General features: G+C 53.6%; 1 protein-coding gene across 1 annotated transcript; it reads right to left on the bottom strand.

The window, feature by feature from the left end:
- Positions 1–34: 34 nt before the first annotated feature.
- Positions 35–12,807, bottom strand: PBK (PDZ binding kinase). The gene is made up of 8 exons (XM_088052671.1): positions 12,517–12,807; positions 11,571–11,972; positions 10,333–10,426; positions 8,766–8,908; positions 6,686–6,855; positions 4,269–4,398; positions 2,950–3,111; positions 35–1,636 (listed from the first exon to the last, which is right to left on the bottom strand). Exons 2-8 carry the CDS (start codon positions 11,617–11,619, stop codon positions 1,365–1,367), a joined length of 1,020 nt encoding a protein of 339 aa, XP_087908797.1. The 5' UTR covers positions 11,620–11,972; positions 12,517–12,807; the 3' UTR covers positions 35–1,364.
- Between the last annotated feature and the right edge of the window lie 1,402 nt (positions 12,808–14,209).

Below are 14,209 nucleotides of genomic sequence, written 5' to 3' on the forward strand. Positions count from 1 at the left end.
GGTTTTCTGAGGGGTTTTTGTGGGAATATTCCGGGGGTATTTGGAGGATGTTCCCGCCCCCTCAGATTCCCAAAATCCCGGAAAATCCCAGGGAAAAAATCCACCAGTGCCAGGGAGAGGGAGGGATCCGTTTATTGGGAATGGTCGGGAACGTTGCGGAGGGAAAACTGGGAAAAAAATTCCAAGGGGGAAAAAAGGGAAAATTCCAAGAGAAAAAAGAGGGAAAATTCCAAGAAAAAGAGGGAACAACTCCAAGGAAAAAAAGGGGGAAATTCCAATAAAAAAAGGGGAAAATTCCAATTAAATAAAAGGGAAAAATTCCAAGAAAAAAAAAAAAAAGATGGAAAAATTCCAAGAAAGAAAAGGGAGAAATTCCAAGAAAAAGAGGGAAAAGTCCAAGAAAAAAAAGAGGGAAAATTCCAGTGAAGGAAATGAGGGAAAATCCGGGAAAAAACCTCGGGAAAATCCAAATCCCCAAAAATTTGGGAAAATCCAACTGGAAAAGTTGGGAAAAATTTCCAACCCCAAATTTAGGGAAATCCGACCTAAAAAAAAACCCGGGAAAATCCATCCCGGAATTCTGGGAATGGGAGGGACACAATTCCCGGCGCTCCCAGAGCCGGGAACGGCGCCGTGGGAATCCGGGAATAACGGGGGGCTGGAAATCCGGGAATTTGGAGGCTCTAGAGCTGAATCCCTCTGGAAATTTGGGAATGTCGGGGTCTGGAGATCTGGGAATGGCCGGGGCTGGAAATCGAGGAATTTCAGGTTCCAATGCCACGTCCCAGTGGAAATCTGGGAATGTTTGGGGCTCTGGAACTCCGGGAATATTCAGGGCTCCAGAATTCTGGGATTTTCAGGGCTCTGGAACACCAGGAATTTTGGGGGGCTCCAGAGCCCCAGGAATGCCGGGTTCCGGAGCTCCGGGAATTTTGGGGCTGGAACTCCGGGAATTTCGGGGCTCTGGAACTCCGGGAATGTCGGGGTTCCAGAGATCTGGGAATGTTTGGGCTCTGGAACTCCGGAACATCAGGGCTCTGGAAATCCGGGAATGTCGGGGCTCTGGAGCTCCAGGAATGCCGGAGCTCCGTCCCCTCATTCCTGGAATTCCTCAGGAATTCCCACGGGCAGCGGCTCCAGCGCCCGGCAGAGTTGAAAATCCGGGAATGTCAGGGCCGGAACTCCGGGAACATCAGGGCTCTGGAACTCCGGGAATGCCGGGTTCCGGAGCTCCGGGAATGTTTGGGCTCTGGAACTCCGGAACATCAGGGCTCCAGAACTCCGGGAATTTTGGGGCTCTGGAGTTCCAGGAATCCCGGTGTTCCGGAGCTCCTGGAATCCCGGTGTTCCGGAGCTCCGTGCCCTCACTCCAGGAGTTCCTGTGGAATTGCCATGGGGATCGGCTCCAGGGCGCGGCACAGGGCGGCGGCGGGCGGGCGCTGCCGGGGCTCGGCCGCGGTGCAGGCGCAGAACAATTCCCGCACGGATCCCAGCGCCGGATCCAGCGCCGCCTCCGCCGGCAGCGGCGGCCGCGAGCCCAAACGCGCCCGGAACTGCCGCTCCCAGGAATCCTCGGAATCCTCCGAGCAGCGGGAATCCTCGGAGCGCAGGGAATCCTCCGAGGAGAAGGAATCCTCTGGAATGGAGGCAGAGAGCGGCCGTTGGAGGCGGATCCCGGGAATTCCGGGCCCGTTTGATATTCCCAGTTATCCCAGCCCGGAATCCCAGGAATTCTGGCCCTGATGTTCCCGGGGTGGTCCCAGCCCGGCCTTGGGCGTTCCCAGTATTCTGAGATTCCCAAATCCCAACCCTGTCCCGGCATTCCGGGCCCTTTTCCCAAATCCCGCTCTGCCTCTCCAGGATTGGATCCAGCCCCATCCCGACTCCTCGCTGGGAAGGAATCTTCGGAATTCCCAACTCCAGGAAGGGCCTCCCTTCCCTGTCCCATCCCCAAATTCCATAAAAATCCCTCGGGATGGATCCTGAGTGTCCCTGATCCCAGAATCCCAGGACCCTTTGGGATGGGATCCCTGGACCTTCAATCCCACCCCATTCCAATCCCAGGGTGATCCAACCTTTCCTTGGGCGCTCCAGGGATTCTCTGGGAATTCCTTCCCGAGCTCCCAGCCCCAGCTCCCCTTTCCCAGGGATCCCATTCCCTGCCAGCCCCTCCCCAATCCCATTCTCAATCCCTCCCCAATCCCATTCCCGATCCAATCCCATCCCATTCCCAGTTCAGTCCGATCCCATTCCCATTCCAATCCAAATCAATTCCCAATCTGATCCCGTTCCCAATCCAATTCCAAATCCAATCCCATTTCCAGTCCTGTTCCCAATCCCATCCCATTCCTTGTTTGACCCTAATCCAATCCAGCCCAATCCAATGTGAATCCCATTCCCAATCCCAATCCTATCCCGAATCCCATCCCAATCCCACTCCCAATTCCATCCCATTCCCACTCCCAACCCCATTCCAATTCGCAATCCATTCCCATTTCCACTCCCAATTCCATTCCCAACTCCATTCCCATTCCCAATCCCAACCTCGCTCCCACTCCCACCATCTCCAGATCCCCATTCCCATTATTCCCACCGTTATTCCCGCTGTTGTTATTCCCGCTGTTCCCATTCCCAGTTATTTCGGCTGTTATTCCTGCTGTTATTCCCACTGTTCCTGTTCCCACTGTTATTCCCGCTGTTCCCATTGTTCCCACTGTTCCCGCTGTTCCCATTCCCACTGTTATTCCCATTGTTCCCGCTGTTATTCCGGCTGTTGTTCCCGCTGTTATTCCCACCGTTCCTGTTCCCACTGTTATTCCCGCTGTTGTTATTCCCACTGTTCCCGCTGTTCCCATTGTTCCCGCTGTTCCCATTCCCTCTTTTCCCATTGTTCCCCATTCCTGCTGTTCCCACTCCCATTCCGGCTGTTGTTCCGGCTGTTGTTCGCACCGCTGCTGTCGGGCAGGTGGGGCACGCTCAGCGCCAGCATCTCCCACAGCGTCAGCCCCAGCGGGAAAATGTCGGAGCGATCCGAGATGATCCCGCCCGGCTCCAGCGCCTCCGGAGGCAGCCACGGCTCCGTGCCCACATACGGCTGCTCGGGATCGCGCGCTGCCGACGGAACGCGGCGGGAACACCGGGAACGGCGTCGGGAACACCGGGAACGGCGTCGGGAACACCGGGAACGGCGTCGGGAACACCGGGAACAAAGAGAACAACGCCAGGAATGACGTCGGGAACACCGTCGGGAACAAAGGGAACAGGATTGGGATTGGATGAGGAATGGGATTGGGAATGGATCAGGATGGGATCAGGATTGGGATTGGGAATGGGATTGGATCACGAATGGGATCAGATTGAGAATGGGATCGGGATCAGGATCAGATCGGGAACTGGATTGGGAACAGGATTGGGAATGGATTGGGATGGGGAATGGGATTGGGAACAGGATTGGGAATGGATTGGGATGGGGAATGGGATTGGGAACAGGATTGGGAATGGATCGGGAATGGGAGTGGGATGGGGAATGGGATTGGGGAGCGATTTGGATCGGGAGTGCATTGGGAATGGGATGGGATTGGGGAGGGTTTGGGATTGAATTGGGATTGGGAATGGGATGGGGAATGGGATCAAGAACAGGATCAGATTGGGAATGGGATCGGATTGGGAACGGGATGGAATTGGGAATGGAATGGGATCGGGAACAGGATCAGATTGGGAACGGGATCGGATTGGGGATGGGATTTGATTTGGATTGGGGATGGAATGGGAATGGGAACGGAATTAGATTGGGATGGGACTGGACTGAGGATGGGAACAGGATTGGGGTGAACTGAGAATGGGATTGGGAATGGGAATGGGAATAGGATTGGACTGGATTGGATTGGGAACATGACTGGAAATGGGATTTGATTTGGAATTGGGAATGGGATTGGATTGAGATTGGGATGGGATTGGGATGGGATTGGGATGGGATTGGGATGGGATTGGATTGAGATTGGGATGGGATTGGGATGGGATTGGGAATGGGGTGGGATTGGAAATGGCGTCCCAGGAAAAGCTGCGCTCCCACAGGAATTCCCAAACCCCTTTTCCCAGGAATTCCGGCCTCCTGGGTGGATTCCCAGAGCCTGGGGGATCCCTCCAGGAGATCCCGGAGCTTCCAGCTCCACAATTCCCAAGGAAGCGGGTCCCTTCCCGCATTCCCAAGGAACCGGGTCCCTTCCCGCATTCCCAAGGAAGCGGCGGCGTTCCCGGGGTTCCGGCACCTTCCAGGTTCTCATCCAGGGCCAGGGCGACTCCGATGTCGCAGATTTTGACGGATTCGAAGGCCCCGCGCACGACGACGTTCGGGGATTTGATGTCGCCGTGGAGCAGCCGCTGCTCCGTGTGCAGGTACTGCCGGAGGGAAAAACAACAGCCGGATAAACAACAACGACAGCCGGAAAAACAACAACAAACAACAGCTGTGGGACAAAACAGCACTGGGAAAAACAACAGCGGGAAAAACAACAACTGTGGGAAAACTAACACTGGGAAAAACAACAGCAACTGCTGTGGGACAAAGCAACAACAGCGGGAAAAACAACAGCCGGATAAACAACAACAGTTGTGGGACAAAACAACACTGTGGGAAAAAAACACCAGGAAAAATAATGAGAGGGAAAAACAACTGTGGGACAAAACAACAGCGGGAAAAACAACAACAACGGTGGGACAAAACAACAACAGCAGGAAAAACGACAACACCAGGAAAAATAACAGCGGGAAAAACAACAACAGCAGGAGAAACAACAGCAGGAAAAACAACAGCAGGAAAAACAACAACAGTGGGAAGGAAAAACAACAACAGGAAAAGCAACAACAGCAGGAAAAAATAACACCAGGAAAAACAACAGTGGGAAAAGTAACAATGGGGGAAAAGTAACAATGGGAAAAAATCGGACACCGGGAAACCCCCCCCGGAGCCACCCTCGGAACCTCGGGATCCGCTCCGAGCCCGGCTCCCCTTTCCCAGGGAATTCCGTCCCTTCCCAGATTTCCCAGCCTGGGGTCAGGCCCAGCCGCATCCCGACTCCTCTCCAGGGAGGGATTTTGGGAATTCCCGGCTCCAGGAAGGGTCTCCCTTCCCTTTCCCATCCCTGAATTCCATAAAAATCCCTCGGGATGGATCCTGAGCGTCCTCGATCCCAGAATCCCGGAATTCTTTGGGATGGGATCCGTGGACCTTCAATCCCATCCCATTCCCATCCCGGGCTGCTCCAGCCTTTCCTTGGACGCTCCCAGGGATTCTCTGGGAATTCCTTCCCGAGCTCCCGCCCATCCCTATCCCAACCCCCCCCCAGCACCTGGAAAGCCGCCCTGGCTCCCCCTTTTCCCAGAATTCCACAAATTTCCCAGAATCCCAGGCTTTTCCCAGTATTCCCAGGATTTTCCCTGCCTTTCCCGCACTCCCAGCATTTCCCGCCCTTGCTCCCAGTGTTGTTCCCGTTTTTTTCCTCATTTTTTCCCCCGGTGTTTTTCCTGGCACATTCCCACTCTTTTCCCGGTGGATTCCTGTTATTCCCAGCTCATTCCCGGTGCATTCCTGCCATTCCCACTATTCCTGGTGTATTCCCACTGTATTCCCATTATTCCTGGTTTTGTTCCCGCTGTATTCCTGTTATTCCCAGCTCTGTTCCCGCTGTATTCCTGTAATTCCTGGTGCATTCCCACTGTTACTCCTGCTATTATTCCCATTGTTATTCCCGTTCCCATTGTTGTTATTTCCGTTATTATTCCCGCCGTTGTTTTTCCCGTTCCCATTATTCCCATTGTTATTCCTGCTGTTGTTATTCCTGTTATTCCCACTGTTGTTGTTATTCCCGCTGTTGTTCCTGCTGTTCCCGTTATTCCCGCCGTTGTTACTCCCACTGTTATTCCTGTTGTTATTCCCGCTGTTGTTATTCCCATTCCTGTTGTTGTTATTTCCGTTATTATTCCCATTATTCCTGCTGTTATTATTCCCATTCCTGCTGTTGTTGTTCCCACTGTTGTTATTCCCGTTATCCCAGGTTATTCCCGCTGTTCCTATTGTTATTCCTGCTGTTCCCGTTATTCCCGCTGTTGTCATTCCCGCCATTCCTATTCCTGCTGTTCCCATTATCATTCCCGTTGTTCCCACTGTTGTTCCCGTTGTTGTTATTCCCGCTGTTATGCCCGCTGTTACCATTATTACTCCCGTTGTTGTTATTCCCGTTATCATTCCCGCTGTTCCCATTGTTATTCCCGTTATCATTCCCATTGTTATTCCCGCTGTTGTTATTCCCGCTGTTCCCATTGTTATTCCCGTTATCATTCCCATTGTTATTCCCGCTGTTGTTATTCCCGCTGTTCCCATTGTTATTCCCGTTATCATTCCCATTGTTATTCCCGCTGTTGTTATTCCCGCTGTTCCTATTGTTATTCCCGTTATCATTCCCATTGTTATTCCCGCTGTTGTTCCCACTGTTCCTATTGCTATTCCTGCTGTTCCCATTGTTGTTCCCGTTGTTCCCGCTATCATTCCCGCTGTTGTTGTTGTTCCCGTTGTTGTTGCTATTCCTGCCGCTGTTATTCCCACTATCATTCCCGTTGTTATTCCCGCTGTTCCCGCTATCATTCCCGCTGTTGTTGTCGTGGTTCCGGCTGTAGTTGTTGCCGTTACCTGCAGCCCCCGGGCCACGCCCAGCCCGACGCGCAGGACGGCTCCGGCGGGAAAGGCCCCGCGGCCGCGCTCCCGGCGCTCCTGGATCCGATCCCACAGGGAACGCTCGCCCCCGAATTCCATGGCCAGGCAGAGATTCCCGTCGGGAGCCACAGCCAGAGCTCGGTACCCTGGGAATGGTCCGGGGGGAAATCATCGGCCGGGGGAAATATTCCATGGGAAATATTCCGTGGGGAATGATCCGTGGGAAATAGAATCCATGGGAAATCTAATCCATGGGAAATATTCCATGGGAAATATTCCGTGGGGAATGATCCGTGGGAAATCTAATCCATGGGAAATCTAATCCATGGGAAATATTCCATGGGAAATATTCCGTGGGGAATTATCCGTGGGAAATCTAATCCATGGGAAATCTAATCCATGGGAAATATTCCATGGGAAATATTCCATGGGAAATAATCCATGGGAAATAAAATCCATGGGAAATCTAATCCATGGGAAATATTCCGTGGGAAATATTCCGTGGGAAATTATCCGTGGGAAATAGAATCCATGGGAAATCTAATCCATGGGAAATATTCCATGGGGAATGATCCATGGGGAATGATCCATGGGAAATATTCCATGGGAAATAATCCATGGGGAATGATCCATGGGGAATGATCCATGGGGAATTATCCATGGGAAATAGAATCCATGAGAAATAAAATCCATGGGAAATATTCCATGGGAAATATTCCATGGGAAATAAAATCCATGGGAAATGATCCATGGGGAATTATCCATGGGAAATGATCCATGGGAAATATTCCATGGGAAATAAAATCCATGGGAAATGATCTGTGGGGAATTATCCGTGGGGAAATCATCTATGGGAAATCCATGGGAAATCTAATCCATGGAAAATAATCCATGGAAAATATTCCATGGTAAATGATCCATGGGAAATCATCCATGGGAAATCTAATCCGTGGGAAATATTCCATGGGAAATAAAATCCATGGGAACTCTAATCCATGGGAAATACTCTGTGGGAAATCCCTGGGAAATCGTCCGTGGGAAATCTAATCCATGGGAAATTATCCATGGGAAATCCATGGGAAGGGGGGAAATCCCCAGGAATGTGAGAAATCCATGGGAAATCCCTGGGAATGGGAATAAGGGAAATCCCTGGGAGCCAGGAATGGGATTCAGGGAATGGGATCCATGGGATCTGGGAATGGGATTTCTGGGAATGCCATCCCTGGGATCCAGGGAAGGGGGAAATGGGATCCATGGGAATGATAACTGTGGGAATGGGGTTGGATCGATGGGATGGGAATGGGATCCGTGGGAATGGGGGAATGGGATCCATGGAATCTGGGAATGGGATTTCTGGGAATGGCATCCCTGGGATCCATGGGAATGGGATGGGATCCATTCCCAGGGCTCCCCCTGCCATTCCCAAGGATCCAACCCCCATTCCCATGGATCCAACCCCCATTCCCAGGGCTCCCTACCCCTCATTCCCGGTGTTCCTGCCCCCATTCCCAGGATCCCCGCCCCCATTCCCAGTGTTGGTTCCCGGTGTTCCCGCCCCCATTCCCGCCGTTCATTCCTGGTGTTCCCACCCCAATTCCCGGTGTTGGTTCCCGCTCCCATTCCTGGCATTCCCGGTGTGGGTTCCCGGTGTTCCAGCCCCCATTCCCGGTGTTCCCGGTGTGGGTTCCCGGTGTTCCCGCCCCCATTCCCGGTGTTCCCGGTGTGGGTTCCCGGTGTTCCTGCCCCCATTCCCGGTGTGGGTTCCCGGTGTTCCTGCCCCCATTCCCGGTGTGGGTTCCCGGTGTTCCTGCCCCCATTCCCGGTGTGGGTTCCCGGTGTTCCTGCCCCCATTCCCAGTATTCCTGGTGTGGGTTCCCGCCCCCATTCCCGGTATTCCCAGTGTTCCCAGTGTGGGTTCCTGCCCCCGTTCCCGGTGTGGGTTCCCGGTGTTCCCGCCCCCATTCCCGGTGTTCCCGGTGTGGGTTCCCGGTGTTCCCGCCCCCATTCCCGGTATTCCCGGTGTGTGTTCCCGCCCCCATTCCCGCTGTTCCCGCACCGACGACGTTGGGGTGCCGCAGGTTGCGCAGGGTCCGGGCCTCGTTCCGGAGGCGCTGCTGGAAGAGGCTGCGCTGGATCCCGGAACAGCCGGAGTTGATTTTCTTCACGGCCCAGGGGGAGCGGGAACAGCCGCGGGGAGACCTGGGAACAGCCGGGAACAACAGCCGGAATGGCACCGGGAACAACGGGAATAGACGGGGAATGAGGGGAAAAGCCTGGGATCCTGGGACAAGGCTGGGAATGAGGGAAAAACCTGGGAATCTGGGGAAATGGTGGAAATCCAGGAAAAGCCAGGGAATCCAGGGAAATGATGGGATCCTGGGAAAAGCCTGGGAATCTGGGGAAATCCGGGAAAAGCCTGGGAATCTTGAAAAATTATGGGATCCTGGGAAAAGCCTGGGAATGAGGGAAAAGCCAGGGAATCTGGGAAAAGCCTGGGGTTCCGGGAAAATGATGGGATTCTGGGAGAAGGCAAGAAATCCAGGAAAAGCCAGGGATCCTGGGGAAATCCTGGGAATGCGGGGGAAGCCAGGGATCCTGGGAAAATCACGGGAGTCCAGGAAAATCATGGGGTTCTGGGAATGTGGGAAAAGCCAGGAATTCCAGGGATTCCCGGAAAAGCCAGGGATTCCCGGAAAAGCCAGGGATTCCCGGAAAAGCCTGGGAATGCCGGGAGTTTGCGTGGAATTCCCCGGGAGACTGGGAAGAGGATGGGACCCATGGGGGACGGGAAGGCTCCAGGGAATGGGAATTGGGATCCGCCTCCGTTTCCAGGCGGGGCTGGGCCTGGGGGAGGGGAGGAGGATTTTGGAGGCCAAAATCCCGGAATTCCAGCCGGGAAAGGGTGATCCCAAAAAAAAACTGAGGACAACATCCCGGAATTCCCAGGAAAGGAGCCCAAATCCTGGGATTCCAGGTGGGAAAGGGTGATCCCAAAATAATGGAGTCCAAAATTCCAGAATTTCCAGGAATGGAGCCCAAATCCCCAGAATTCCAGCTGGGAGAGGCTTATCCCAAAATTCCAGAGCCCAAATTCCCAGAATTCCCGGGAAAGGAGCCCAAATTCTCAGAATTCCCGGGAAAGGAGCCCAAATTCCCAGAATTCCCAGGAAAGGAGCCCAAATTCCCAGGAATTCCCGGGAAAGGAGCCCAAATTCCCAGGAATTCCTGGGAAAGGAGCCCAAATTCCCAGAATTCCCGGGAAAGGAGCCCAAATTCCCAGAATTCCCGGGAAAGGAGCCCAAATTCCCAGGAATTCCCGGGAAAGGAGCCCAAATTCCCAGGAATTCCCGGGAAAGGAGCCCAAATTCCCAGAATTCCCGGGAAAGGAGCCCAAATTCCCAGGAATTCCCGGGAAAGGAGCCCAAATTCCCAGGAATTCCCGGGAAAGGAGCCCAAATTCCCAGGAATTCCATCCAGGCCGGGCTCATCCCAGGGCCCCGCACTCCTTCCTGGCTCCATAAATCCCAAATCCCGGCTCCGAGGGGAGGAGAGCCGGGATCACCCCGGGATCGGCTCCGGGATTTCCCGGGATCACAACAATTCCCGGGATCACAATTCCCGACCTTTCCATCAGGTAGACGCTGACTCCGGTGCCGAATCCCAACTTCTGCATGAAGGGCGAGGCCGGGATGGTGATGGACGCCAAATTCCCGGGATCTGCGGGAAAATCCCGGGAAAACCCGGCTGGGATCGGGATCCGCCCTCCCTGGGGAATCCCGGGGAGAATTCCCGTTGGATATCGGGAATAATCCCCGGCGGGGTTTCCGTCCCCGCGCGATTCGGGGACGCGGAGCCGGGAATGGTCGGAATTCCCAAGGGTTTTGGTTTTTCCTGGTGTTTTCCCAAATTCTGGCTTCGTTCTTTGGATGTTCCCGAAAAAACGGAGCTCCGAAATCACCAAAAATCACCAAAATCGCCCAAAATCACCCCAAAATCACCAAAAATCACCCCAAAATCACCCAGAACCCCCCAAAATCTTCAGTTCCCCCCGCAAAATCCCTCCAAAAACCCCCAAAATCAAAATTGTCCCAAAAAATCACCACGAAACACCCCAAAATCGCCCCAAATCACCCCAAAATCACCAAAAATCGCCCCAAATCACCCAAAACCCCCCAAAATCTTCAGTTCACCCCTGCAAAATCCCTCCAAAAACCCCCAAATCAACCAAAATTGTCCCCAAATCACCCCAAAATCACAAAAATCACCAAAAAAAAGGCCCCAAAACCCCCTCAAAATCATCAGCATCCCCCAAAATCCTCCTAATCGTCCCCAAAATGGTCAAAATTCACCCCAAAAACCCCCAAAATTGTCCCAAAATCAGCTCTGGCATCCCCAAAACCCCACAAAATCCCCCAAATTGCCCCAAAATAGCCCCAAATCAGCCCAAAATCTTCAGTCCACCCAAAGTAGCCCCAAAAATTATCCCAAAATCGCCCCAAAAATCATTAAAAAATAGTCCCAAACCCCCCAAAATCAACAGAAAAAAACCCCAAAATCAGCCCTGGCACCCCCAGATCGCCCCAAAACCCCCAAATTCACCCAAACCCCCTGAAAATCGCCCCAAAAATCACCAAAAAAGCGCCCCAAAAACCCCAAAAAACCCAAAATCCCCCCAAATTTGGATGGGATAAAGGGCTGGGAAACTGGGAATTTAGGATGGGAATCCCATCCCAGGGATTTCCCACCCGGATCAAAGCGGGGGGGAAGGGAGGGGAGGGGGGAGGGGCTGGCAGAGTTTTCCCGGGAATCTCCGGGATTTTCCCGGGAAAAGGCTGGCGGGAACATCCCGGGATTTGCTCACCCTCCTCAGCCCCGCGGGACGGGGGGGACGGGGAGCGGAGCAAGGCCATGGAGCCGATCCCGGATCCCGATCCCGGATTCAGATCCCGATCCCGATCCCAGTCCTGGATCCTGGTGCTGGATCTTGATCCCGGTGCTGATCCCGATCCTGGATCCCGATCCCGGATCCCGATCCCAGTCCCGGATCCCGGATTCAGATCCTGGTCCCGATCCTGGATCCCGATCCCAGTCCTGGATCCTGATCCGGGTGCTGATCCCAACCGCGGATCCTGGTGCTGGATCCCGATCCTGATCCCGATCCCAGATCCTGGATTCAGATCCTGATCCCGATCCTGGAGTCAGATCCCGGTGCTGGATCCTGGATCCCGATCCTGGATCCCGATCCCAGGTCCCGATCCCGGTCCTGTGGAGCACGAGGGGACTTGGAGGGATCCCAATGGCTCCAGGAGATCCCGGATTTGGGAATTCGGGAGATCCTGAATTTGGGAATTGAGGGTTCCTGGACTTGGGAATTGGGGGTTCCCCGATTTAGGAAATGGGGAAACCCGGGATTTGGAGAACTCCCGGATTTGGGAATTTGGGAGGTCCCGGATTCGGGAATTGAGGGTTCCTGGATTTGGGAATTGGGAAGATCCCACATTCAGGAATTGGGGGGCCGTAAATTGGATTTGGGATCTGGGGAAATCCCGGATTCGGGAATTGCGGGATCCTGGATTTGGGAATTCGGAGAGTCCCAGGATTTGGGAGGTCCCAGAGTCGGGAACTGGGGGGTTCCGGATAGGAGGGATCCGAACCTGGAGGATCCCAGCTCGGGAATTTGGGATCCAGCTCGGGAAATTTGGGATCCCAGTTCGGGAATTTGGGATCCCAGCTCGGGATGGCCCCGATTTGGGAATGGGGGATCCCAGGTTTTGGGGGGAATCCCAGGAAGAGCCCCCCGGTCCCACCTCGGCTCGGGGCGCGCGGCTGCGGAATTCCCAGGGAATTCCCGGCTCCTCTTCCCGCCTTTCCCGGTGCCGATCCCGGAGAATTCCCGGCTCCTTTTCCCGCCTTTCCCGGTGCCGATCCCGCGGAATTCCCGGCTCCTTTTCCCGCCTTTCCCGGTGCCGATCCCGCGGAATTCCCGGCTCCTTTTCCCGCCTTTCCCGGTGCCGATCCCGCGGAATTCCCGGCTCCTTTTCCCGCCTTTCCCGCCCGTTAACGGGCGCCGCGTTCGAATCTCCGCGCGCGCTCTCGCGTTGGCCCCGCCCCTTCCGGGGGCGTGGCCAACGCCCAAATATGGTAATGGGAACTGAGAGGGGGCGTGGTCAACGCTTCTCGGGCAGACGGGGGCGTGGTCAAAGACCACGGGGCGTGGTCAAGCGCTGGCATGATGACGTAAGCTGCGCGAGCGGTGTGGGGGCGTGGCCATGGAGGAGTGGGCGTGGCCATGGCGGAGTGGGCGTGACCTGGGGCGCTGCCGGGGTTTTGGGGCGGCCCCAAAAGCAGCGGGGCGGGATTCGGGGCGCTCCGGGCGCTCTGTGGGGCTGGGAGGGGCTTCGGGGGTTTGGGGAGGGGTCCCCGAGAGTTTGGGGGGCGCTGTGGGGTCCCGGAAATCCCCAGAATTCCCAGAAATCCCCCGAAATCCCAGAAATCCCCCGAAATCCCATAAATCCCATAAAGCCCGATCCCTGCGGCCCCAGAAACCCCGAGTGTTCCGTGACCCCCCCAGACCCCTCGGGCCCCATCACCCCGTGATCCCCCACAGCCCCCGGACCCCATAAAACACCAAAAATTCCCATAAATTCCCATAAATCCCATAAATCCCATAAATCCCATTAACTCCCATGAATCCCCATAATCCCCATAACCCCCGATAAATCCCCATAAACCCCATACATGTCCATTAATCCCAAAAACTCCATAAACTCCATAAATCCTATGAACCCCATAAATCCCCATAAAACACAGAAATCCCCATTAATCCCATAAACCCCATTAATCCCATTAATCCCATAAACTCCCATAATTTCCCATAAATCCCATAAATCCCCATGAATCCCCATAAACACCATTAATCCTATTAATCCCATTAATCCCATAAACCCCAAAAACCCCAGAAACTCCCATAAATCTTCATAAATCTCGATTAATCCCATAAACACCATAAATCCCAAAAATCCCATAAACCCCCGATAAATCCCCATAAATTCCAATAATCTCCATTAATCCCATAAACACCATTAATCCCATAAACCGCATAAAACCCCATAAACCCCCATAAATTCCCATAAATCCCATAAATCCCCATAAATCCCATAAATCCCCATGAACCCCATAAACACCATTAATCCCATTAATCCCATTAATCCCACAAACCCCATAAACTCCCATAATTTCCCATAAATCCCCATAAATCCCCATTAATCCCCATGAACCCCATAAACACCATTAATCCCATTAATCCCATTAATCCCATAAACCCCCATAAATTCCCATAAATCCCAAAAAGCCCATAAATCCCCATTAATCCTATACACCCCATAAATGTGATAAATCCCATTAACTCCCATAAAACCCCATAAATTCCCATAAATTCCCTTCAATTCCATAAACCAAATTAATCCCAAAACCCCCATAAATCCCATAAATCCCCATTAA

Source organism: Pseudopodoces humilis, chromosome 3, assembly GCF_049639895.1.
Source record: "Pseudopodoces humilis isolate 2021_Gansu_Grassland_sample_001 chromosome 3, ASM4963989v1, whole genome shotgun sequence".
Classification (NCBI taxonomy): domain Eukaryota; kingdom Metazoa; phylum Chordata; class Aves; order Passeriformes; family Paridae; genus Pseudopodoces; species Pseudopodoces humilis.